The 24,915-nt window shown below is 39.1% G+C and overlaps 1 protein-coding gene across 4 annotated transcripts in view; it reads left to right on the top strand.

Annotated features, from left to right (window-relative positions):
* DDR2 (discoidin domain receptor tyrosine kinase 2) overlaps nt 1-24,915 on the top strand; it is a 172,619-nt gene that overhangs the window by 135,393 nt on the left and 12,311 nt on the right. For all 4 annotated transcript variants that reach the window (XM_043876640.1, XM_043876639.1, XM_043876638.1 and 1 more), the window contains 9 exons: nt 1,176-1,359; nt 6,160-6,403; nt 9,980-10,042; nt 10,884-11,014; nt 14,414-14,624; nt 16,735-16,958; nt 18,395-18,522; nt 20,664-20,855; nt 21,348-21,582. In XM_043876640.1, coding sequence (XP_043732575.1) covers nt 1,176-1,359; nt 6,160-6,403; nt 9,980-10,042; nt 10,884-11,014; nt 14,414-14,624; nt 16,735-16,958; nt 18,395-18,522; nt 20,664-20,855; nt 21,348-21,582 — 1,612 coding nt within the window. The remainder of the gene's footprint in view (nt 1-1,175; nt 1,360-6,159; nt 6,404-9,979; nt 10,043-10,883; nt 11,015-14,413; nt 14,625-16,734; nt 16,959-18,394; nt 18,523-20,663; nt 20,856-21,347; nt 21,583-24,915) is intronic.

The raw sequence follows: 24,915 nt of genomic DNA, 5'->3' as shown, positions 1-24,915 counted from the left end.
ATCTGTGGAGAGAAGAAAAAGAAGGCAAAACCTTGGAAGAGAGAGCCAGGCTTTAGTCCCTGTAGATAAATATTATAATTTGCCAAACATTTTTCAATGAGCAAATATATTTAAAAATATATCTGTAAGCTTGGCACAATCACTTTAACAACTTTTTTTGGTAATTCACAAATTTTACATGGCATTGGTTTGCCTGTAACCTCAAGGATCACACAGATTATTGCTTAAGGGTGACTATCCCAATTTTTCACTTAGGAGACTCCTGACAGCCTCCAGAGCTTGAGGAGAGAGAAACTCCACATGATGTGCTCTCATTCTGTCCCTCCATAAAAGAAGGAAGGAGGTCTCCTTATGTTCTCCAAACTTCAAACAGAAGCAGTCAGGCTTCTGGCAAACTCAGCCATTCACAACAGCCTCACACTCAGAAGTGGAAAGGCTGCCAAACTAGAAAAGAAAATGAAATCCAGTACCTGAGATACCCATGTGATCCATGCATTTTACTGCATGAATCTAGTATTCTACAAATGTAATTAGAGTTAAATTAGTATTTAAATTTGGCAGTGGTTACCTTTTCCCCGTTTAGTTTGGTATCAAATTAAGTTGTTGGGGATGTGAGGTAGAAGGCAAGATTGGCTGCTCTGGAATTGATTCATCAAACAATAACAATATACAGTCAAAGGGGTGGCAGAAAAATTTGCCACCAGCTCTGGAACCATTTATTTAGTGATGAGCAAGTGCCACCATCTACTATATTATTCATTCTATGCATTCATCTATTTACTCATTAATGGATGAATTTGTCAAATGCACTTGATAATGTTGAATCATTATATAAAGACTTATTACGTTAAGTATAAGAACAGGTAAGGATACGATAGATCATAGAAAGCTTTTCATATAAAATGATTTTAAAGAGTGTTCAAAAGGTTTGCTATCATAGAGTTAAGTATCAAATATCTTGTAAAATTCATTTATATGGAATTCTTTGTTCCCCATTGATGCAGGATAAATCAGTACTATAAACTATATTGGATTTTTCATAATTCTTCAACCTCCAAGATAATCAACTCTTACAAAACCTGGGGTGAAGAAACTGGATAAAAACTCTTCTGTGAATATGTGATTAACGCCAAGTTCCTCTCTCCTTTTTCCTTCTCCTCTTTTGGTTTGAGCAGTATGACTGAAGGGCTGGGCCAGTTGACTGATGGGGTGTCTGGCCTGGATGATTTCACCCAGACCCATGAGTACCATGTGTGGCCAGGCTATGACTACGTGGGCTGGAGAAATGAGAGTGCCACCAATGGTTACATCGAGATCATGTTTGAGTTTGATCGCATCAGGAATTTCACTACTATGAAGGTCAGTGGAGTTAGGCATGGAAGCCAAAATCACAATCAAGGGAAAAGGCATTCTGGGAAGAACCTGAGGGTGATGCTAGCAGAACAGGATTCAAATACATATTCTACTGCTAACTAGCTGCATGCATTTCATGAGTCACTTCATTTCTCTGGGCTGGTTTCTTCATTTGTAAATAAAGGTGTTGGACTAGTCACTGTTTTTCAATGTATTTTGTTGCTGTTGTCTCATCAACAGAGTTGACGTATCCATTATGCAAATTGGGTGCACTGTCTGGGACCCATGATACTTTAAGCCCCCAGAAATGATTTAACTTCTTTAATTATCAGAATAAAGGAAATGAGCTTTAGGGTCAAAGTTATTCTCATCTTTTTAACAAATATGGTTGTAAAATATAATTTTAATGGGTTTTTATTGAAGGGTAGGGCCCACAAAGGCAGAAGTGACTAGGGCCCATGGACATCATTACTGGGCTCTGCTCAGCACTCTTCAGGGAGGGGGCATGCTCTTGTCAGCAAGGGTGACTCACTGTAGCTCTGAGGATCAATGGAAAAAGAAAGGGCTTTATATTTTGAACCACTCTCCACTCTCTGAGTATTTTCTCTATGCCCACAGCACTGAGAAACCATGATAGAAGATCCCATACACCAATATTCCCAGAGTTCTTTGTTTCCTTATCTATGATCCTCTATATGTGTATGTGTCTGGTTCTCTTATTAGACCTCAAGCTCCTCCAAGATGGTGACTCTGCTTTCTGATCTCAGTACCCAAGCACCTGGTAGTTAATATTTGCAGGCTCAAAAAACGTTTGTAAATGAAAAAATGATATCCTTTATTGCCTACTTTCGCCATGTATAGTTATAAATATCTCTGCCACCTAGGGTAGAAGGAGGAGGAGATATGATGAACAGCAAATAAGACACTGAAAATACAATTGTATTTTCTCAACTATAAACAGAAATGTGTAGAAGGACTGAGGCCAGGCAGGAGAAATTGCTGTGATTTCTCGCTGGGCCAACATCTGGATTTTAGACCTCAGGCCCAGATATCTCTGAGATCTCTGTGACTCTTTGCCTAGCCAAAGGAGTTTTATCCAATGAATGAGATTCAAGGCAAGTGGTGGGGTGAGGTGGTGTGGTTTTAACCCAAGTCTTCTCTGAGCCCTCAAATGTAAGTTATTAGGTTTTTTAATTTGTTTTTGCTAAAATGCCATCACCCCGAAGTGTTCATTAAAATGCAAGTATTTTACCTCAGGGAGAGTAAAACAATAAAAAGTTAATGTCTTAAGCGCAATAGCAGAAGTGATTTTTATCAGTTTATTATTGCAGAGTAGTTAAGAGTGAGTAGGTAAATTTTATTGAGGACTTGGATGAAAGCTGAAAGATCTGGGAAAAGGACAGACTGGGTGTGCTCTGGGGAGAGTTAAGTCAGACCCTGAGAAGAGCTGAGGGAGGGGACTTAAGGCCTGATTTCCATTTTCTCTGGGGTAGGGCCTTTCAGGAGAGCCCACCCTAGATGTAAGCATTCAGGACATCTCTGTTGGCATGGTGGTTTCCTGGTACTTAGCTCAAATGGTCATTTTGCCTTTTCAATCCCATGAATGTTTCAGAGGGAAAGGAATAGAAGGGAAGAAAATGTCCATGTGAAATGTGACCAGATTAGATGCTAAACCTGAATGCTAGATTCTGGGGTAAACAGATGAATAAGAAATAGTCTCTTTCTTGGGACAGTTTGAGGTTCAGTGGGGGAAGACACTATTTATTTGCAGAAGGAGGTATGTAGAATGACATGGGAACCCTGAAGAAGGGAAACTGTTTTACTCTTAAGGGTTCCTAGTAAACAAGAATTTGTTAATTCTTGGCATGAAATTGGAGTCAAAAAGAAATTACATGTCTATGATATCACTCTCACATGTTAAGATGATAATATCTCCTAATTGGATTAATAACTATTAGTTATATGATAAGAACAGAAGAATATCCCTGGTCTGCCAGTGTGTTGCTCATGAATGGTTCTTTGGCAGTTGTGAAACATGTGTGCAATTGTGTATAACAAATTGTCCTTCACAAGATTTTTTGGGGAAGGAGGGAAATTTGCATAGTAGCAAAACTATGTATTCCTCAAGAAAAAATTTATTTGTGTTGTGAATAAGATGTATACCCAATGTGTACCTATGAACAAGCGTATCAATTCATTGTATATCACTGGGAGAATTTCTAGTCCCACAAATAATAAAATGTATTTTAAAACCCCTGTAAAGCTATAACATTTACTCAATTGACTTTGATCTTCCTGAGTCCCCAGCCACTCCTGTGTAGTTTATCACAGGTCAAAATTATTCAAAAGCATATTCTGCAATGAGAAGGTACCAGAAACTTCTCAGGAGCTGACTCAGGGTTGGTCCTCTTAAGGCTAAAAGGCTGAACAGGTATCTACCTTGTTTTAATTTTTCTGAAACAAAAAGTAAAAGATGACTTTCAGGTCATCAATGTCTTCTAGAGAGTTTTGCTTCCTAGGCAAAGTACTGCCCATTTCCCTCTCTGCCCTGATTGTAGTTAAAATACAGCATTTAGAAGAAATGTGAATCCACAGAGCATTTAGAAAGTGAAAACATTACATATATCAAAACAAATGGGACACATATAAAACTACACTGAATAAAATTCATGGCATTGAATATTTTCTTCATTATTAAAAAAGGAAGATATAAAAAAATGAACTAGACACTGAATTCCAACATCAAAGATTAATGTATAAATCAATTAATTAAAACTGGAAAACTATATAAATTATCATAAACCTGAGAGCTTTTTCTTTGGAAAAATGTAAAATAAAAAAAAATAAAGACAAATTAAAAGAGATTCTGAAATATATATATAAATGCATTTCAAAATGTTTTCTATTTATTAAATAAATATTTAAGTCCATTGGGGAATGAAATCCTGTGCTATGTATTTGCATTCCAGGAGGATTCCCAAAACATTTGCAGGACAGATTATTGTCTTCCCCACAGACTACTTATCCAACACTCCACAGATTTCAAAACATCTGAAAAATCTATTGAAACTGTAGATGGCATTTCTTTGATTTTGTTCTTAGCCTTATTCTACTTACTTTTCAATAGACTGGAGCTGTTAATTCATCCCAAAGAAGATATTAACACATGTTTTCATCATTAACATTTAGAGGAAAATCCAAATGGGAAAGTTGAGGTGATTTGCCCCCTTTCCATGTGGCATGGATGTGGAAAGCACGCTGGACTGCAGTCTACGATTCTAGATCCTGTTCTGATGCTGACTGACCCCAGACAGGTCAAACCTCTTGGAGCACCAGTTTCTTCATTAGTGTACGGAGAACTGGACTAGAAGCTTTTTTTTTTTTTTTTGGACTAGAAGATTTTTAAAGTCTGCAGTCACTCTAATATTTCGTGATTTTATTCTTTTCACATATCTCTGGTCTGTTTCATCAGTCATTAAATTCCTATATCATTACTTCTTCTTCCTCAGCTAAAAATAAATTCTGAATTTAAAAAAATGAAAGTGCTAGTTGCTCAGTTGTGTCTTAATCTGTGTGACCCCTTGGACTGTGACCTGCCAGGCTCCTCTGTCCATGGAATTCTCCAGGCAAGAATACTGGAATGAGTTGCCATTTCCTACTCCAGGCAATCTTCCCAACCCAGGGATCAAACCCAGATCTGCATTGCAGGCAAATTCTTTACCATTTGAGCCACTTGGGTTATACTGACTACCCAGAAACCAGAGGATGGTATTGCAGGGTTACAATGCAGGAACTAAGCAAGACATAAACTTGAAATAACAAATATATTCCAAAAATTACAGTGATGCTTTTCCAACCTAAAGTCTTTAAATTCAGGGGAGAGTGACCAGCAAAGCTCCATTTTCTACATAGGACTGAGCCTGAGGTAATGTTACTGAACTACCACCAGAGACTTGACTTAGTTACAAACATGGACATCCTGCTTTTGAGGGATGTTACTCACAGCAAGGTGCTACAGAAGACCTGTTGTGGAATCCTTCTTCCTGATGACCCTTAAAAGCCATACAAATACCCTGGTGAGACAGTCATGGCAGCAGGCAAGAGGGTGCAAGCTACCTTCCCAAAGACTTTCTTTTCTCATCTCAGAAAATATCTATGATGAAGATTTAATGCTATCATCAGAATGGCTTTACCAAAATGAATTTAATTAAGAGAGATAATTAAGTCTTGTGTCTCTGGCTGACAAATGCTAGTGTCTGACAGTCAAAATGAGATTTCTGAAGAGAAAGATGAAATTGTATTGGATAGTGTGTTATTTCAGGTTTCTCATCTAAGCTCGTTGAAAGGAGTAGATTAACGTTGGAAATGTACCTAGGAGAAAGTAGTCCAGAATAGCTTGATTCTGGGTAGATAGCAACCATGGTTGAGAGGATTGGAGTGGTGAGAGGTGCAGTTATAGACCAGAGAGTCTTAAGGGCAAGGAAGGAGCTGAGAGGAGGCTGGTCCAGCCTAATTTAACAGATGAGGACACCTCTCCCGGCAGTGTGCAGCAAGATGGCTTGGAGCACAACTGTATAAAGGTGGCTAGAGTAGCAGCCTAGGTTTTAAAACGTCAGAGCAATGTTCCACTGCCACTCTGAGGTTCCTAGAAGGGAAAAATGCATTGCTACAGAGCATCAATTATTCACCAAGGATGGTGTTCAGAGAAATTTGACAAGTCTAAGGTCTTCCTGGGTGAGGTTGCACTGTGTCCCCAGTGCCACCCAGCAGGGTCAAGCTGTCACTCCATGCCTCTTTCTCGGCCAGGTCCACTGCAACAACATGTTTGCTAAGGGTGTGAAGATTTTTAAGGAGGTCCAGTGCTACTTCCGCTCTGAAGCCAATGAATGGGAACCTAACGCCGTCTCCTTTCCGCTGGTGCTGGATGACGTCAACCCCAGTGCTCGGTTCGTCACCGTGCCCCTCCACCACCGCATGGCCAGCGCCATCAAGTGCCAATACCATTTTGCTGACACCTGGATGATGTTCAGTGAGATCACCTTCCAATCAGGTTGGGAGCTTGGATGGCCCTTAGGGAAGTGGGCGCAGGGTGGTGAAGGAGGAAGGCAGTGTCCAGAGCGTCTCATTGGTGGGTCTCTGGGAAGAAAAAGGTTAGACAAGTGGCTTCTCGTGGGTAGATAGAGAGAATCTTTCGCCCCTAGTTTGGTTGTAGAAGGGCAGAGATGAGACTGTGGAAGTGGATGGAGTGTTTACTTGGCTCTCACTCATGTTTGTCTAAAAAAAAAAAAGAAAATGAGTACAATGTGTTAAAACTTTAATGTAAATCAAACCAGTTAAGGGAAAGCAAACCTAAGCACTATTAAAGTATTTAAATGAAGATGTCTAAATATACACTAAAGAGAACAATGAACCTCCATCCATCACTTAGCTTTACTAATCGTTGATTTTTTTGTCATGCTTGTTTCATTTATTCCTCCCTTTTTGCTATAGAATTTTGAAGCAAATCTGAGATGTTATTTGATTTCAATAATAACATTTTAGAATACACCCGAGAAGATAACATTATCTTCATAACAATGCATTATAACAACATTTATTAAGAACTAATTCCTTAATGTAATATAATAGCCAATCCACACTCATGTATCCTTGATTGTCTAATAATGTCTTAACAACAGTTGGCTTGAATGAATTAGGATCCTACTAGTAAGGCCCTCCTGGTGTATTTCCTTTATTACATTGCTAGGCTGTATCTCTTTTAATCTAAAGAATAAATTAAAACAAAAATTCCATTCTGGATTAACTGATTGCTTTCCATGGTGTCATTTTACTGTAACTTATATCCTCTGTCATCTTGTAGACTGGAGGTTATATCTAAAGGTGAATTTGATTCAAATTCAATATTTATTTTTGCTAAGGATTTTTTATAGATAGTGTTGTGTACTTTATGTTGAATCTCATCATGGAGATGTTGTTAGACTCCCTCACTTTTAGTGATGCTAAGATTGATCTTTGGGCTCAGGTGGTTTTTCTTTCAAAGAAAAGTTCCCCACGATCTTTCTCCTTAGACTTCACCCTCCATTGATGACCACTGCTTAAATTATTTCATTAGGAGTTGTTGACTGATGGTTTTCTAATTCTTTTGTTCCTTTTGCATTTATTAGCTGAATTTATTCTGAATATGAGAACTATTCCCCATACACTTGTTAATCCTGAAATATAGTTCACATTGCAAGGGCAGGATACCTGATTAATTTTTTCATCAATTTTTAGAGTAATGAGTTAATGCAAACTTTAGCAACTTTCAATGGTATCTAATAGATTTTGTTTTGATTTTCATCCTTGTTATGTTTCTTAGTATCATTATGCATTCATTGGTTTTCATAAATTCAGTGTTTGTTGCAATAATATTCTTTTTAATACTCAGATTGCCTGCATTTGACCAGAGCACATGCCTTTAAGCTGGCTCTGTCTACTTTGAATTGGATCCTATAAGTTTTTGATAGCTGTTTTGTGAAAGAACAAGATGTTCCAAGCTTATTTTGAGCATTCACTGCTCCAGATGTGGAATCACATTTCCTGACGTGATCTTGGTTCCTTTTATTGGGGAATGGTATTTAGAGACCACAAAGTTGGCAATATGGACTGTGTCAAATCATGAAAAGTTAAAAGCCATTTAAGACACTGTCTATATCATCATAATTTAGATGAGGATGTAAAACCTAGATAATGATTTTTTTTTCATAAGATGTTCAAAGTGGTGACCAACAATAAGGTCAGAAGGAGAGAGGTCACTAGAGAGTGTATTTGTAATGGACAAAGGAGTGGGACTTTATACTTGGCCTGGAAGGAGAATACAGGCAAAAAAAATGACATCAGAGAAGAGGGAAGACTAAAAATAAACCAGAAGATCCCATCCTTCCTAATGTGATTTTTAAAAGAAAACAATTTTAAGATGTTTTGCTAATTAAGATGTATTGATATGGAAATAGAACACATGTTCAGAAAAAGAGGTTTGGTGCCTCAGTACATTCTATTATAAAAATTTAAGCTAAGAGTAAGTGGATTCATTATTTTATAAAGTATTTATTGAGGGAAGAAATTTAAATGTTCAAAAGCAGTGTTACTTAATATCCTAAGTGTTAATTAGGAGACAGTAGGTTTCCATCATCCTCAGAGTTTCTGCAGAAGACTTGAAATGTTTGCTTCAGGAATTCATATAAGGCATGTTTTGCTGACTTAATGACCAAAGGATTTTAGAACAACATGAATGATTAGTTTTTTTTTGAATGATTAGTTTTAAGTCATCTTAAAGTTGTATTTCTGATAGGAAAATGGAACCAGATGTGTCAGTGCAATTGTTTCATATTAAATGATCTCCTAAACAGTGGTGTTTATGGCAGAAAATCACAGAAAATGTATTCATATCTTTTTTACATTTTCTTGATAAGAATACAACTTTGAAAAAATGTTCTCAGTAAGTGATTAAATACGTCCCGTGTAAACCCAAATCAGACCAACATGTTAGTTATGTCTGCTGTGTTTCTCATTAACATTATTTAGAATAATGTTATTTTCATTAACATTAAAGAAGACACTTTTAGAAGTGTGCCAAAAAGACTTAAAATGGCTGTAGCTGTGTAACTACAGTTACATAGTTTTTGACTGCTGAAATAACTGGAACTTTAATGTCATGATAATATTAGTTTTCACTGAAGCCTGAGAATCCAATTCAGAAAAGTACAGGTGGGTGCCAGATACTTTATTTATATCATAATGCTAATAAGAAGAAAAATTAGGTTTTTGAGAGAGATTCTCCTTTGGATGGGAAGTGAGTATTTTAATTCTTCCCCTTTTTATTAGACAAATCAGAGGGAAAAATAAGTTACCAACATCGATCTGTCAAATACACTTTTGGGATCTAGTCTTGGAAGCTTCAGGATCACAGTAAAGGATAATTTAACTCAGCAGTTCCCAACATTTTTGGCACCAGGGACCATTTTCGTGGAAGACAATTTTTCCACCGACGGGCTGGAGAGGGGTGGTAGTTTCAGGATAATTCAAGCACATTACATTTATTGTGTACTTTATTTCTACTGTTATTACATCAACTCCACCTCAGATCATCAGGCATTAGACCCTGGAGGTTGGGACCCCTGCTCTAATTTACCTATAAGGATGAAGGCTTAATTTATAGATTAAAAGTCTAGGACAATGAAACATAATGAAAACTCTTTAGTAAACAAAAGAGTTCAATTAATTTAATTTCCTTGAAGGAAAGATCATCTTTAGCACCATGTCTGTTCCGTGTCTCTAACTCATTATATTCTCTCTATATTTTACTGAACTTGGGTCTCATTTCCTATGCATGCTTTATGATAATGTGTGGTCACAGCCCTCTGGTCATTCTTTCTTAAATTTTTGTATATCATGATACTTACAAAAGAAAAGCTGCCCTTGCTATTGAGATGAATGGTAATATTATTTATTTATTAAGAATATATGATTTCATTTCTAATCCAGTAAATTGATTTCACAAAGTACTAGCTTAGAACCTACCTTCAGAAAAACCACTAGCTAGCTGTCTTCTTCCCTTGAGCTCTGACTCACCCTTGCTTTATAACAGATGCTGCAATGTACAACAACTCTGGAGCCCTGCCCACATCGCCTGTGGCACCCACAACCTATGGTACGTGTTATGGAGTTCTTTGTTATAAAAGTTAAGTTGAGGAGACCTTCCAGAGGATGAAGAAGAGTGGAGATTGGCAAAGGCCTGCCTGTGTCAGAGGCTTGATACAGGGTGTCCTTGGATGAAGAGTAGCTCCGGAAAGATAGGAGAGTCCACATCCAAAGTTAATGGCCCAAACTCACTCCCTTCCCTGCTGGTCTATGTGGTTGTTAAGCTGAGGCTGAGTCTTGAGTTGTCCCAATAGCTCCTTGGAAGTTTGGGACCCTTGGAGCAAAAACAGGGAGGGGGATATGTCTAGGTGAGACCCACTGTAGGGATCTCAAGGAAAGAATGAAAGTCTATGGAACAAAAAGCTAGTCTCTCCAATTGCAGGGAAATATGGACAAATGTATCCATTGCTTCAGACAGCCACTGGCTGTATAAGTCAGCAATCTGGGAAATACAAAATCATAGTGTAAAGTCCAAAGAGGACTCTCAGCTACCCTGGAATGTCTTAAAGAAACCACAGTGAAACTGGTTCTTCACCTGCTTTTCATGAGGTGAGATTAGAGGCCAGCAGACCCAAGCCATGGTATGAAGGAGCAAAATTTTGGGAAGAATGGAAAGCCTCTCCATTATCCAGTCTAATGCATGAAGAAGAGGAGGCTCCTGTCCCATGGATGTGGACTGTAGGATATGGGAGCAAAGTAATACAAGAGTACCAATACCAAGTGTTAAGGTGACATGTGGTGGAATTATCCTGAAGGAGCAGGTTCTGCCTTCTTATCTCTAGTCCAAGCCTTCATGCTTTTCGTGCCTTGGGAGATAATAATATTCTTCATTTTTCCTTTCCTGGTTACAGATCCAATGCTTAAAGTTGATGACAGCAACACCCGAATCCTGATTGGCTGCTTGGTAGCCATCATCTTCATTCTCTTGGCCATCATTGTCATCATCCTTTGGAGGCAGTTCTGGCAGAAAATGCTGGAGAAGGTGAGGAAGTACAGAACACTCATGGGATAGGAAACCACTCTGTCCTTTCCTATGCTGCTCTTACCCTGGGAGTAAGAGGCAAATCGCAAAATCATGTAAATGGTTAGAAAGATAATCAAGGCTGCCAAGAGGCATAGAAATAGAGAAGCTAGGGCTGAAAGGATCAGTAAAGAATAAGCTAAGTCCAGTCTCTCATTTTTAGGATGGAGAGTTTTAACCCTCCCTAGAGAACTCAAAAACTTTTTTTTTCTTCCAAACACATTTAGGCATCTCAACTTAGGCATCTTCCTGGAAGATTCTGATTCACTGGGTTTGGGGGGGAGTGCCAGCATCTATATTTTCAAAAAATATAAAGTAATTATTCTACAATTAAAATAAATTAATTTAAAAAGTTAACAAGTGATTCTGATGCATAACTGATACCTAGCTAAAATGTCTGATAATGCTGTTCCTTTTGTTTTTACTGCTTGCTTGTTTTTTGGTGTGTGTGTAGAAAAATATCCAACATCATTAATACCCAAGCCAAGTTTCTTGCAATTCTATTCCAACTTCTTTTTGTACTTGAATGTTATGGCTGTGCATCCCCTGAATGCCTCCTCAGATTGCTTTTGTCTAGGCCAAATGATCTGTATAATTTCTACTACATTTGTCTAACACTTTATAGTCTACAAAGACTTTTTCCATGATTTTACTTGAACCTCATTGAACAATGGTGAGTTGGGCATAGTAGTTATATTTAACTGTTTTTCTGGTTAAAAAATATGAAGTGCTCAGTGCCATTAATATCCTGTTTTTTATGCTGGTTCCAATTGTCAGTCTTGAAATTTTGACTTCTTTTCTTCTAAACTATATATATTCCACCACAGGTAGACTGGGGCTTCCCAATGGCGGTAGTGGTAAAGAATCTGCCTGCCAATGCAGGAGACATAAACAGATGTGGGTTCCATCCCTGGGTCAGGGAGATCCCCGAAAAAAGGAAATGGTAACCCACTGCAGTATTCTTGTCTGGAGAATCCCATGGACAGAGGAGCCTGTCGGGGTACAGTCCATAGGGCTACAGAGTTGGACATGACTGAAGTGACTTAGCACACATGCATGGATGGATTATCTATGACTTCTTTTGGTTTTTCAGACCAGATAGCAACTCTGGGCACTGTTGCTAAGTGTGTGATATTCTTGGAGTTTGCTGATGATAAAGTGTTTCTACCTTTGACCACGGGCATTGTCGCTGGTCAGCGAGCTCAAATGGATGTGGACTGTGAGAGGTCACAGGTGCTCTGGGTTGTGAGACTTTGAAGTGCCCATTGAGGGCTGGGACCAGGAGGGAGGGTAATGCCTGATTGTGTTCATAGCTTCTGTGTTTGGAGATGGACTGTCAGAGGAGACCAGTGCCTCTGTGGAGTACCTACCAGAAGAGGTAAATGGACTGGAACCTTCTGAACTCTTGGTGGGTGGGACAAGAGGAAGGGGCTAATATCAGAGAAGTGAAGGGAATGACCCCGACAAGCAGCCTGCAATTCCTTCTGAGCTGTTACACACCTGGGCGCTGAAAGACTGAAGTTTACTTTAAGGTTTTTAGGCAAGAATATTTCACAGAAGAGAGGATCTCTTTGCTCCCCACAGGGACTTCTATCACGAGTCTGAAAATACTTTGACTAAATTAAAGCTTTCAATCCATAAATAGTGACTGAAGGCTGAAATGCAGAATCCACGGAGAGCTCACGCGCTGGCATGATGAGGCAACATCAAAACCTTTCTTGTTTTAGAATGGTGAAACACCCTGAGTATCTAGATTCCAGGGAGAAGGCTAGCAAAAAGTGGTGGTGGAAGAAGCTGGTGGTCTGAAGATTCATTGGAAAGCTTGATGCTATGTTCTTATTGAACAGTCTGTTATGACTGCATTTTTTGTAGTTGAGGGGGAGAGTCTGTATTCTCTATTCTATGAGCTATTTTTCTCTGCACCAGAATTTACCACTCTTGTCTGAGTCTTTCTTCTGAAACCCACTGGAATATATTCATGGTCTGGGAGAGGAATTTGGGGCTGGAGACTCTCTAGGTAAAAGGGAGACTAAACATTTTGCCCTTGAATATTTAACTTGGTCCTTCAAGAAATTTTTCTATCTCTGTACATCCTGAGTGAGAAAACTCAAAACTCTCTGGAATAGCACAGGATTTCTCCTTTTTTTGCAGAAGACCCTTAAGCATATATTTATATTCCCAATACATTATTAGTCAAAGTAGCCTTATGCTATAGCATTATTTGCAGGATACTTATAATGGTGTCCTCAATTCTGTCTTTGAGAGAGTCAGCCCATATTTATTGAGTACCTACATGTGCCGGGCTCCATGCTTATTACCGAGGACCTATCAGCATAGGTTATGGAGCAGACATCTCAATTTCTCCATTGAGCACCCAAGGTGTGTTTGTTAGAGTAGAACGTTTCACATGTTTATATCTAAATAGTCCCATATATTTAGATTATGAGATTTCATTTTGAAGGAGCAGGTAGGCCATATTAGATGGAATACAAGAAGATTTAGCTGTTTAATTCCTCTTATTCCTGTGTTAGGTATAATTTGGGCTTCCCTGGTGGCTCAAATGGTAAAGAATCTGCCTTCAATGCAGGAGACCTGGGTTTAATCCCTGGGTTGAGAAGATGCCCTGGAGAAGGGAATGGCAACCCACTCCCTTTCTTGCCTGGAGAATTCCATGGACAGGAGCCTGGTGGGCTACAGTCCAGGGAGTCACAGAAAGTGGGACATGACTGAGCTACTAACAGACACACACACACACACACACACACACACACACACACGTATAATTCACCTTAGTATCCCTAGACATGTAGGGCTTTCCTTTCCTATTTTGTAGTCATTTTATTTTTGGTTAGTAAAAATGCAGGATAAAGAGAGTATTACTCTAACATACAATGCCAGAGTGATCAGGTGAAGTACAGATTCATCATGTTACAACACATTTGATGCATTAATGAGCATTTTAATTTATATCTACACAAAATCAAGTGTTTGAATAGTATCAGGAAAACCCATTATTTAATAGAACTTTGAAAATGCTAAGATTGAGATTCTTTGATTGGTTATTGATAGGTTCCTACAGTGTTGTGTGAATGATGCTTATAAGTACTTCAATGGGAGTTAATAAGTGTTGGCAGTGTAGATATTTGGAAGTCAAATTCTTCCTTGATGAAATGAAAGATTATTCTAAATTTCTACAGTATAGGTATTTGTGGAACCAGGCTGCATCCCTGCCACTTGCATTGCTTCTGGAGTTTGAGTATTAAAGAGTTATTTTCATCTGAGTGGAAGAGCTGGCTTTAAGAAGAGGAGGGAGTGATGATCTCTTTTGTGCCAACATGTCTTTCTCCCCTTCTCTTTTAGGCCTCCCGGAGGATGCTAGATGATGAAATGACAGTCAGCCTTTCCCTGCCCAGCGAATCCAGCATGTTCAACAATAACCGCTCCTCATCACCAAGTGAGCAGGAGTCCAACTCCACTTATGATCGCATCTTTCCGCTTCGCCCTGACTACCAGGAGCCATCCAGGCTGATACGAAAACTTCCAGAATTTGCTCCAGGGGAGGAAGAATCAGGTGAGGATGAAGTGATGGGCAGAGAATTGAGAGACAAGGTTTATGAAGGTTTGACACAATTACTCAACCAAGTCTGGTTTAGCCTAGAGAAGTCCACCATCTCCTGGGAAGTCCACACTTTCTAGATTGGGTCTGCTGCTACTCCTACTTAAATCTGAGCATCTCTCCTCTGCTACTAATAAGAGCAGGTGTTTGGAAGGCCCCACATGTTAGAAAAAGAAAATAGATAAAATGTGTTACTGAAGTGTTAACACCGGAAGAACCTAAACAGCCCAACTAGTCCAACCTCCTCTTTTTTCATAAGAGGAAAGTAAGAAGACTCAGATAAGGTACTTACTCAACATCAAACACCAATGGGGTAAATTCAGGACTAGAATCAAACTGGAAGCTAAAGACATCCTAGAATCCCGTTTTTTGTCACCTAGATAATTGTGTTGGGCGTCCTTGGTAGTACAGACAGTAAAGAATCTGCCTGCAATGTGAGAGACCTGGGTTTGATCCCTGGGTTGGGAAGATCCCCTGGAGAAGGGCATGGCAACCCACTCCCGTATTCTTGCCTGGAGAATCCCCATGGACAGAGGAGCCTGGCGGGCTCCAGTCCATGGGGTTGCTAAGAGTTGGACACGACTGAGAGACTAAGCACAGATAATTGTGTTATTTAATTTTTGTTCATTTCTCTTTGGTGAATGATGTGTTAGACTAATATATGATTTTATTACGAAAGTAAATATCTCTTGCCTTCTCTCAGTAAAAGCATTGCTTTGGTAAACGGTGCCAATTGATTCCCATCCCAGTGTTTTTTAAAAAGGGCTGCAGAGTGACATCATAAGTGATGCTGGGGTCATCGCTGAGACTAAGAGCAGGTTTTCTTTCCATAATATCAGCAACCAAAAGTGACCTGAGTCAATAAGACAGGACTGATGGTGTTCAGGAGAGACTAACCATGAGGGCAGAGGCTTTTCAAGGGAGTCTTTCCAAAGGAAGAAAGGACACTAAGGTGTATTTATCACTCAGTTCAGTTCAGTTCAGTTCAGTAGCTCAGTCGTGTCTGACTTTTTGTGACCCCATGGACTGCAGCATGCTAGGCGTCCCTGTCCATCACCAACTCCTGAAGCTTGCACAAACTCATGTCCATCGAGTTGGTGATGCCATCCAACTATCTCATCCTCTGTTGTCCCCTTCTCCTCCTGCCTTCAGTCTTTCCCAGCATCACGGTCTTTTTCAATGAGTCAGTTCTTTGCATGAGGTGGCCAAAGTATTGGAGTTTCAGCTTCAGCATCAGTCCTTCCAATGAATATTCAGGACTGATGTCCTTTAGGATGGACTGGTTGGATCTCCTTGCAGTCCAAGGGACTCTCAAGAGTCTTCTCCAACCCCACAGTTCAAAAGCATCAGTTCTTTGGTGTTCAGCTTTCTTTATAGAAAGCTTTCTTTATATTTACCACTCAGTGGATAGCAAACTTTGACGGAGCATATTGAACTATGGGACTTTCACAGAGATTACAAGAAAAGGGATATAATTCTTTTTTTAGGCTAAACCAAAGTGACATACCTACTTCCTGAAGTCTAAAACATCCCCCCTCATATTTTAATGTGTTTTAAAGTTAGGATGTCTTAAGCTAGATCATATAAATTTAATCAAAGTTTTAAATCCCAAAATAGGTTATTTACATCAGTGATCATATCTTAAAATTAAGAAAATATGCTGTTAAATCCTAAAACTTTAATACTCCCACCCTAACTAGTATAGCCAGCCTTCCTAGAGCTTCACTGCAATTCCATAAGTTTAGTCAAGGAGATTGTTAATGATCAGGTAGTATGAGGAGAAGGGTAAGAGATAAAATGGTGACCTGTATTCTGGAGGCCACAAGAAAGTCTCTAGAGGAACCATTGTCCAAGTAATAATGTCATAGCCTAGGTTAGACTGGGGGCTTTTTTCTTTTTAACTTTATTATAATTGGAAGATAATTACTTTACAATATTGTGATGGTTTTTGCCATACACTAACATGAATTGGCCACATGTTTTAGCCTTCCTGTCAGATTTTCTTTCTTAAAGAGATCTCCAAAAATGCTCCACGGGATGAAGCCCATTGTCCTTGTCTTCCCAGGCTGCAGTGGCCTTGTGAAGCCAGTCCAGCCCAGTGGGCCTGAGGGCGTGCCCCACTACGCAGAGGCTGACATCGTGAACCTCCAGGGGGTGACTGGAGGCAACACCTACTCTGTGCCTGCCGTCACCATGGACCTGCTCTCGGGAAAAGATGTGGCTGTGGAAGAGTTCCCCAGGAAGCTCTTAACATTCAAGGAGAAGCTGGGTGAAGGCCAGTTTGGGGAGGTGAGCTGATTCTTGGAGTGGAGTCTCCAGTCCTTGGTAGTTCAGAGGAAGTGGTTGAATAAAAATGACGTGTAGAGCAAAGTGTCCCATCCAGAGTGGATTCACACGCAATGTGTCCTCCAGGTGTTTCTCCTTGCATTGTCCTCTATAGCGGTCCCCAACAGTTTTGGCACCAGGTGTCATGGAAGATAGTTTTCCATGGACTGGGGGAGGAGGTGGTTTTGGCAACCCCAAATCCCAAGTGTATTATATTTATCGTGTACTTTATTTCTATTACTGTTATATCAGCTCCACCTTTAGATCATATATACATTCCTGGAGGTTGGGGACCCCCTACTCTAGAAGACTAGTATTGGGTCAGTCTCATCTTTGTCAAATAGCTGTGGAATTCCTGGGAATTCTGATTTCTATACAAGAGTTTTAAAGCAGGAAAGTCACTAGACTTTGAGATCCTAAAAAACATCCAATATTTTCTAAATATTTTACTGTAGGTTACAGAGGGTGGGGACCATAAGATGTGATCATCTTTTATAAACTGTCCAAGAACATCCTGCTATTGGATAGCCACTTTGTTTTTTTCCATTTTAATGGGAGTTACATGTAAAATGGTCAAAAACAACCTCGCCCCTGCTTTTAGTCCCAGAATCAGCCACTAGGGAATAAATCACTAACCAAGATAAGGAGAACACTCTTCTCAATTGCTCTCAGAGTGATGCATGTACTATTTGACTTTTCACTCTTACAACAGTCACATGAGCCTTCTGAGAATTCAAAGCAATGATTTAAGTGGCAACAGAAGTTCTTCAATCCTGCCATCTAAACTCCAAATGTAACTTGGTTTCCTGAGTATGGCACTGGTTTCCAGCATGGGCGGCATGCTTTAACCTTGTGTAGGTTTGCTGGTGATGGACGAAGAAGGGTCCATGACATCCATTTGTGGTGTTATGTCCACTCCTTCTGTCTCCTGCATTGAAAATGCAGGCTTGTTATACTGTTACTGACACGTAGGTGTTCCTGATAATGCTAATTCCATCCTAAGGATTACTTTAGAGAATAAAATACCTTATGTTTAGTGCAATCTTATAGCCAAACTTCCTTGAATCAAAGTTGAAGCATTTATACCAGAAGACATTTTATAGTATAATAAAATAATACTGTATATTATAGCTGTGATAAAATACTGTTATAGATTTATTCACATATTTAATATTGCAATCAATGTATATTTTTATAAAGCAGTAACATATCATATTAGCTTACCATTTTTAAAAAATCAATTATTTGAGTCAAAGATATGATGCACATATCTTCTTATTGGTCTTTTGATTATTTTGCCTGAGTTGTAAGAGTTAGTTTATCTCCAGGAAATGCCCAGCAAGAGTACTGAGACATCTTCAGGAGAATGATGATGCTGAGACTAGATGACTTTTGTCTAGGTTCATCTCTGTGAAGTGGAGGGAATGGAAAAGTTCAAAGACAAAGATTTTGCCCTAGATGTCAGTGCCAACCAGCCTGTCCTGGTGGCTGTGAAAATGCTCCGAGCAGATGCCAACAAGAATGCCAGGTCTGTGGTCTACATTTTGAATTTTCCTTTATTTGTTTCATCTTCAGGATCAGGGATACTCTTGGAAACTTCTGAGCAATTTGTTTCTTTGAGATGGAAAGGTCTGTGAGCTGCCTCACATATCCATTGTTGTGTTTTATTTTTCTGATGGGTCAGTAATCCTCATCTTCATTCTCATCTCCTTCTAGAACAAATGTACATTTTCTGTTAGATCTGCTGCATATTTACTTCCTAACCTCCTTTGCACAGCACTGTGCTTCCCAACCTACACAACAGTCTGAATATGACATTGCTGAATGTCATTACCTACCCTTGCAAACTTTTCAGTCACACACATCTTTCTTGCCAAGCTTCTGCCATTCTCCTTTTTTCACACTGAATCTCTACTTACTTTCTCATGCCTTTTTTTCTCTTTTATGATCCTCTTTGTCTATATCCAGCAACCCCCCAAATGAGAAGCTACCTCTACTTGGAAAAGTACCCATGGACCTCAAAGCAAAAGGATCCACAGTCCTTTAGCAGTTTTCCAAACTGGCTAATAATCTCTTGGATCCTTTACTACATAAATTGCTGTTTCCAGCCACACTCCGTTGTTTGACAGCCTTTCCATTACAGTAATGGTGAGTTAATCCTCACCCAGACAGGCATGCTGGTTGAAAGCTGATTGAATGTGTCTCAGAAAAATCTGCACATCTGGGTAACATATGCATTTCTTCACTTGTGTTGGCTTGATTTGTCTCACTGATGTTCAAATTCAGAAAAAATTTAGATTGCTATACTTCAAATTATCATAAATTCCAAGAATGGTGAGAGGGTTTTATTAAAAGTCTTGCAATTGGCAGGATGTGGCATGAAGAAGAAAGAAAATCAAGGGAACAGAACTGTGGTGGTTTTGGAATTTTTACTGTGAGAATTTCAACCTTAAGGATACTAATATGAATGAAAAGTGATATCCTCAGGTCCCATCGAAAGAAAGAATATTCCTGATATTAATATTAGCACATGATTAGAGAAGGTGGCAAGAAGAAAGGAAAAAAAAAATGGGATATAACAAAGCTTTTACCCGTTAAAAAAAATTTTTTTTACAATGTTGTGCTGGTTTGTGCCATGCAATGATGTGAATAAGTCATAGCTATACATATAACCCCTCCTTCTTGAGCCTCTCTCCTTGCTCACTGTTTTTTGGTGAGGTTTGGTGTCCCATCTGTGCCCACTCCAATTAAGCAATGATGGATGGCTTAGGTTGTGTGCCCTCCCAAACCGTGGGCCCCCTTGCTTTGAGGTTGAAGGAGGAATGAAAGAGGAGAGGTGTTGAAACCATATTGGTTTTAAGGATTTTATATTGACTGGTATGACTCCCAGTCCAGGATTGCTAAAAAACTCCTAGGAGACATACAACATGTCTGTTCCAATAGTTTTGAGAATGTGGGCTAGTGGTTTCACTCCCCCAAATGTTGCTACTGGGAAGGTAGCCCACTGTGTGATTCAAGGGTGGTCATCACCATCTACTCTGACAGCTCTTAGTTTTGGCCAACTGAGTGCTTCTTTTGAAATGACTGCATTACCACCATGAACTTTAAACAGCTCAACTTTGAACAGGTTACTAAATGTGTGTTGTGACTGTCTGCTGGTGCACTCTGCATTAAAAGAAGCCAGCATGGGACAATAAAAAATTATCAGATAAACCAGGGGATGCTTATTCATTTTCGTAAAAAAGTGCCTTAGCCTTATTTACAGAGTGAGTCCTTGGCTTCTAAAAAAGGGAAAGACCCCAGTGCACTTAAGATATAATTTTCAGTTGAAGGTTTTATTTTTAAGACTAGTTTTTAGTAACCTACATTTGATTTAGCAAATATTAATCACTTTCTATGTGGCAGGGCTTTTGTTGGATACTAAGGGTGCACATGTGAATGTCATGGTCCATATGCCTCCAAAATTACAGTTGAATAAGGGTTTATCATATTCCAGGATGAGTAGAATGAGACAGTTTCCAGGAAGCAATTTCTCTGTTCTCACAAAGGTTATCCAAAAGAAAAGAAGACTAGTACAATGGGCAGGACTAGACTTTGCTGTGTCTTCTCCTACTTCTTGATTCTAACTCTGGCAACCTTTGGGTTTATCTGTGTCTGTGTCCTTCAAAGGAATGATTTTCTTAAGGAGATAAAGATCATGTCCCGGCTCAAGGACCCAAACATCATCCGTCTCTTAGCTGTGTGTATCACTGAGGATCCTCTTTGTATGATCACTGAGTACATGGAAAATGGAGATCTCAATCAGTTTCTTTCCCGCCACGAGCCACCCAGTTCTTGCTCTGCCAATGTACCCACTGTGAGGTAAATAAGCTGAGTCTTCCATCTCTTTCCTGGGTTCATGAGACTAAGATGGGGAGCAGTGAGCTTTAAAGTTCATCATTGTTCTCAGATGGTGGGGCATGTTGTTCAGTCGCTAAGTTGTGCCCAACTCTTTGCAACCCCATAGACTGCAGCACGCCAGGCTTCCCTATTCTTCACTACTTCCCAGAGTTTACTCAAACTTATGGCCGTTGAGTCGATGATGCCATCCAGCCATCTCATCCTCTGTCGCTCCCTTCTCCTCCTTCCCTCAATCTTTCCCAGCATCAGGGTCTTTCCCAGTGAGACAGGGGATGTTAGTGTGCAGGGGATAACAGAGCAGCTGCCCTTTAGGGGAAAGCAGAGATAAATGAAGAATAGAGATGGGATGCTGAGGTTGGAACCCCAGTTTGTTGGCAGCAACTGTAGAGTATGTACCTTTCACAGCTTCTTGTTGCCAGAAGCTACTTTCTCTCTTCCTTTGTATTTTCTCAGTTATGCCAACCTGAAGTTTATGGCTACCCAGATTGCATCTGGTATGAAGTACCTTTCCTCACTTAATTTTGTTCATCGAGATCTGGCCACACGAAACTGCTTAGTGGGTAAGAACTATACCATCAAGATAGCTGACTTTGGAATGAGCAGAAACCTATACAGTGGTGACTACTACCGAATCCAGGGCCGGGCAGTGCTCCCGATCCGCTGGATGTCCTGGGAGAGCATCTTGTTGGTGAGTTTCCTGTGTTTTTGAGCTCTGCCCTATAGCAACCAGCACATAGGCAGGTGCATATGGCATCTAGAGGTGCTCCAGAGACAGCAGGAGACAGACAATGAGTAGACTTCAATGTTCTCTCTGACTTGAGATGATTTACTTTGGTACTAATCATTATTTTTTAACACTTGTCTATTTCTGCTGATAAAATGTAAAATGCTTACTCTAGAAAATTTGGAGAGAAATGTTAAAAATATACCTGGAATGATAAGAGATTTAGTATGATTTTTTTTAACCTTTACCCTTCCCATATTATTGATCTTAATTTAGGGTATTAAAATTTTGTCATTTAAAGAACTGTTATCCACACAAAATATTTTTTGTATTAATTTCATAACCATGTTTCTAATTAATTATTTTATGTTTCTACTTTAATGATTATCATCATTTACTTTTTAAGTTCCTCATTCTTTGCTTTTATAACTTTTATTCAGCTCTTGATATTCTGAACCACAAGTGAATAATTTTTTTTCCAAATGCTTCTCTTCTCTTACATGCATATTTGAGGCAATTTATGCCATTTGGTTTTATGCCACTTAGCTGATTTATAGAAATATTAGACTTTAAACTTTTACTTCCTACGATGCTGAATACATGTAATTTTGTTTTTTGTCATTTAATATTCCAGAGAAAAGCCTGAAAGCATTATAGTTTTGTTCACTTATTGTTAATCTGTTTGTTTCTTGTTCATATTCTTGTAGGATTTGTTAATTTAAAATAAAAATTATATAGTTATCCCTTTCCTCACAAAAATAACCACTATTAATATTAATATTCTAGTATATTTCCTTTGAGGATTTTTTCTATACATGCATTTCTCTGAATATATGTATTATGTATATAAAATTATTTTACATATTGGGATGATACTATGCACATAAAATTCTCTCTCATTGCCAGTAAATATTCTTCAAAAACATGATTTTAATGGTTGTATAATATTCCATTATAGCTATATCCTGTAATTTAATATCATAATAACTTGGTATTTTCCAGTTTCCTTCAAAAATGAATGATGCTGTAAGATATACCATTTTATATAAATCATTATAAAGATTTTTATCATCTCCATAGGTGAATTGCATATTTTACCCCTTTCTAATGTGATTATTAGACATTCTAGGAATGTTGACATCCTAGGAATCAGCAAACTAAAATGAGCTAGAATGGGTGAATTTAACTCAGATGACCATTGTATCTACTACTGTGAGCAGGAATCCCTTAGAAGAAATGGAGTATCCATCATAGTCAACAAAAGAGTCTGAAATGCAGTTCTTGGATGCAATCTCAAAAACGACAGAATGATCTCTGTTCATTTCCAAGGCAAGCCATTCAGTATCATGGTAATCCAAGCCTATGCCCCAACCAGTAACGCTGAAGAAGCTGAAGTTGAACAATTCTATGAAGACCTACAAGACCTTTTAGAATTAACACCCCAAAAAGATGTCCTTTTCATTATAGGGGACTGGAATGCAAAAGTAGGAAGTCAAGAAACACCTGGAGTAACAGGCAAATTTGGCCTTGGAGCGTGGAATGAAGCAGGGCAAAGGCTAATAGAGTTTTGCCAAGAGAACGCACTGGTCATAGCAAACACCCTCTTCCAACAACACAAGAGAAGACTCTACACATGGACATCACCAGATGGTCAACACCGAAATCAGATTGATTATATTCTTTGCAGCCAAAGGTGAAGACGCTCTACACAATCAGCAAAAATAAGACCGGGAGCTGACTGTGGCTCAGATCATGAACTCCTTATTGCCAAATTCAGACTTAAATTGAAGAAAGCAGGGAAAACCACTAGACCATTCAGGTATGACCTAAATCAATCCCTTATGACTATACAGTGGAAGTGAGAAATAGATTTAAGGGACTAGATCTGATAGACAGAGTGCCTGATGAACTATGGATGGACGTTTGTAACATTGTACAGGAGACAGGGATCAAGACCATCCCCATGGAAAAGAAATGCAAAAAGGTAAAATGGTTGTCTGAGGAGGCCTTACAAATAGCTGTGAAAAGACGAGAAGAGAAAAGCAAAGGAGAACAGGGAAGATATTCTCATTTGAATGCAGAGTTCCAAAGAATAGCATGGAGAGATAAGAAAGCCTTCCTCAGTGATCAATGCAAAGAAATAGAGGAAAACAACAGAATGGGAAAGATTAGAGATCTCTTCAAGAAAATTAGAGATATCAAGGGAACATTTCATGCAAAGATGGGTTCAATAAAGGACAGAAATGGTATGGACCTAACAGAAGCAGAAGATACTAAGAAGAGGTGGCAAGAATACACAGAAGAACTATACAAAAAAGAGGTTCATGACCCAGATAATCACGATGGTGTGATCACTCACCTGGAGCCAGACATCCTGGAATGTGATGGGCCTTAGAAAGCATCACTACGAACAAAGCTAGTGGAGGTGATGGAATTCCAGTTGAGCTATTTCAAATCCTGAAAGATGATGCTGTCAAAGTGCTGCAGTCAATATGCCAGCAAATTTGGAAAACTCAGCAGTGGCCACAGGACTGGAAAAGGTCAGTTTTCATTCCAATCCCAAAGAAAGGCAATCCCAAAGAATGCTCAAACTACCGCACAATTGCACTCATCTCACACGCTAGTAAAGTAATGCTCAAAATTCTCCACGCCAGGCTTCAACAATATGTGAACTGTGAACTTTCAGATATTCAAGCTGGTTTTAGAAAAGGCAGAGGAACAAGAGATCAAATTGCCAACATCCACTGGATCATCAAAAAAGCAAGAGAGTTCCAGAAAAACATCTATTTCTGCTTTATTGACTATGCCAAAGCCTTTGACTGTCTGGATCACAATAAACTGTGGAAAATTCTGAAAGAGATGGGAATACCAGACCACCTGACCTGCTTCTTGAGAAACCTATATGCAGGTCAGGAAGCAACAATTCAAACCGGACATGGAACAACAGACTGGTTCCCAATAGGGAAAGGAGTACATCAAAGCTGTATATTGTCACCCTGCTTATTTAACTTATATGCAGAGTACATCATGAGAAATGCTGGGCTGGAAGAAGCACAAGCTGGAATCAAGATTGCTGGGAGAAATATCAAAAACCTCAGATATGTATGCAGATGACACCACCCTTATGGCAGAAAGTGAAGAGGAACTAAAGAGTCTCTTGATGAAAGTGAAAGAGGAGAATGAAAAAGTTGGCTTAAAGCTCAACATTCAGAAAACTAAGATCATGGCATCTGGTCCCATCACTTCATGGCAAATAGATGGGGAAACAGTGGAAACCGTGTCAGACTTTAATTTTTT

Source organism: Cervus elaphus, chromosome 20 (assembly GCF_910594005.1).
Source record: "Cervus elaphus chromosome 20, mCerEla1.1, whole genome shotgun sequence".
NCBI classification, from domain to species: Eukaryota; Metazoa; Chordata; class Mammalia; order Artiodactyla; family Cervidae; genus Cervus; species Cervus elaphus.
Note: the sequence above shows the minus strand (reverse complement) of the source record. Positions and strands in the feature narration are given on the sequence as shown.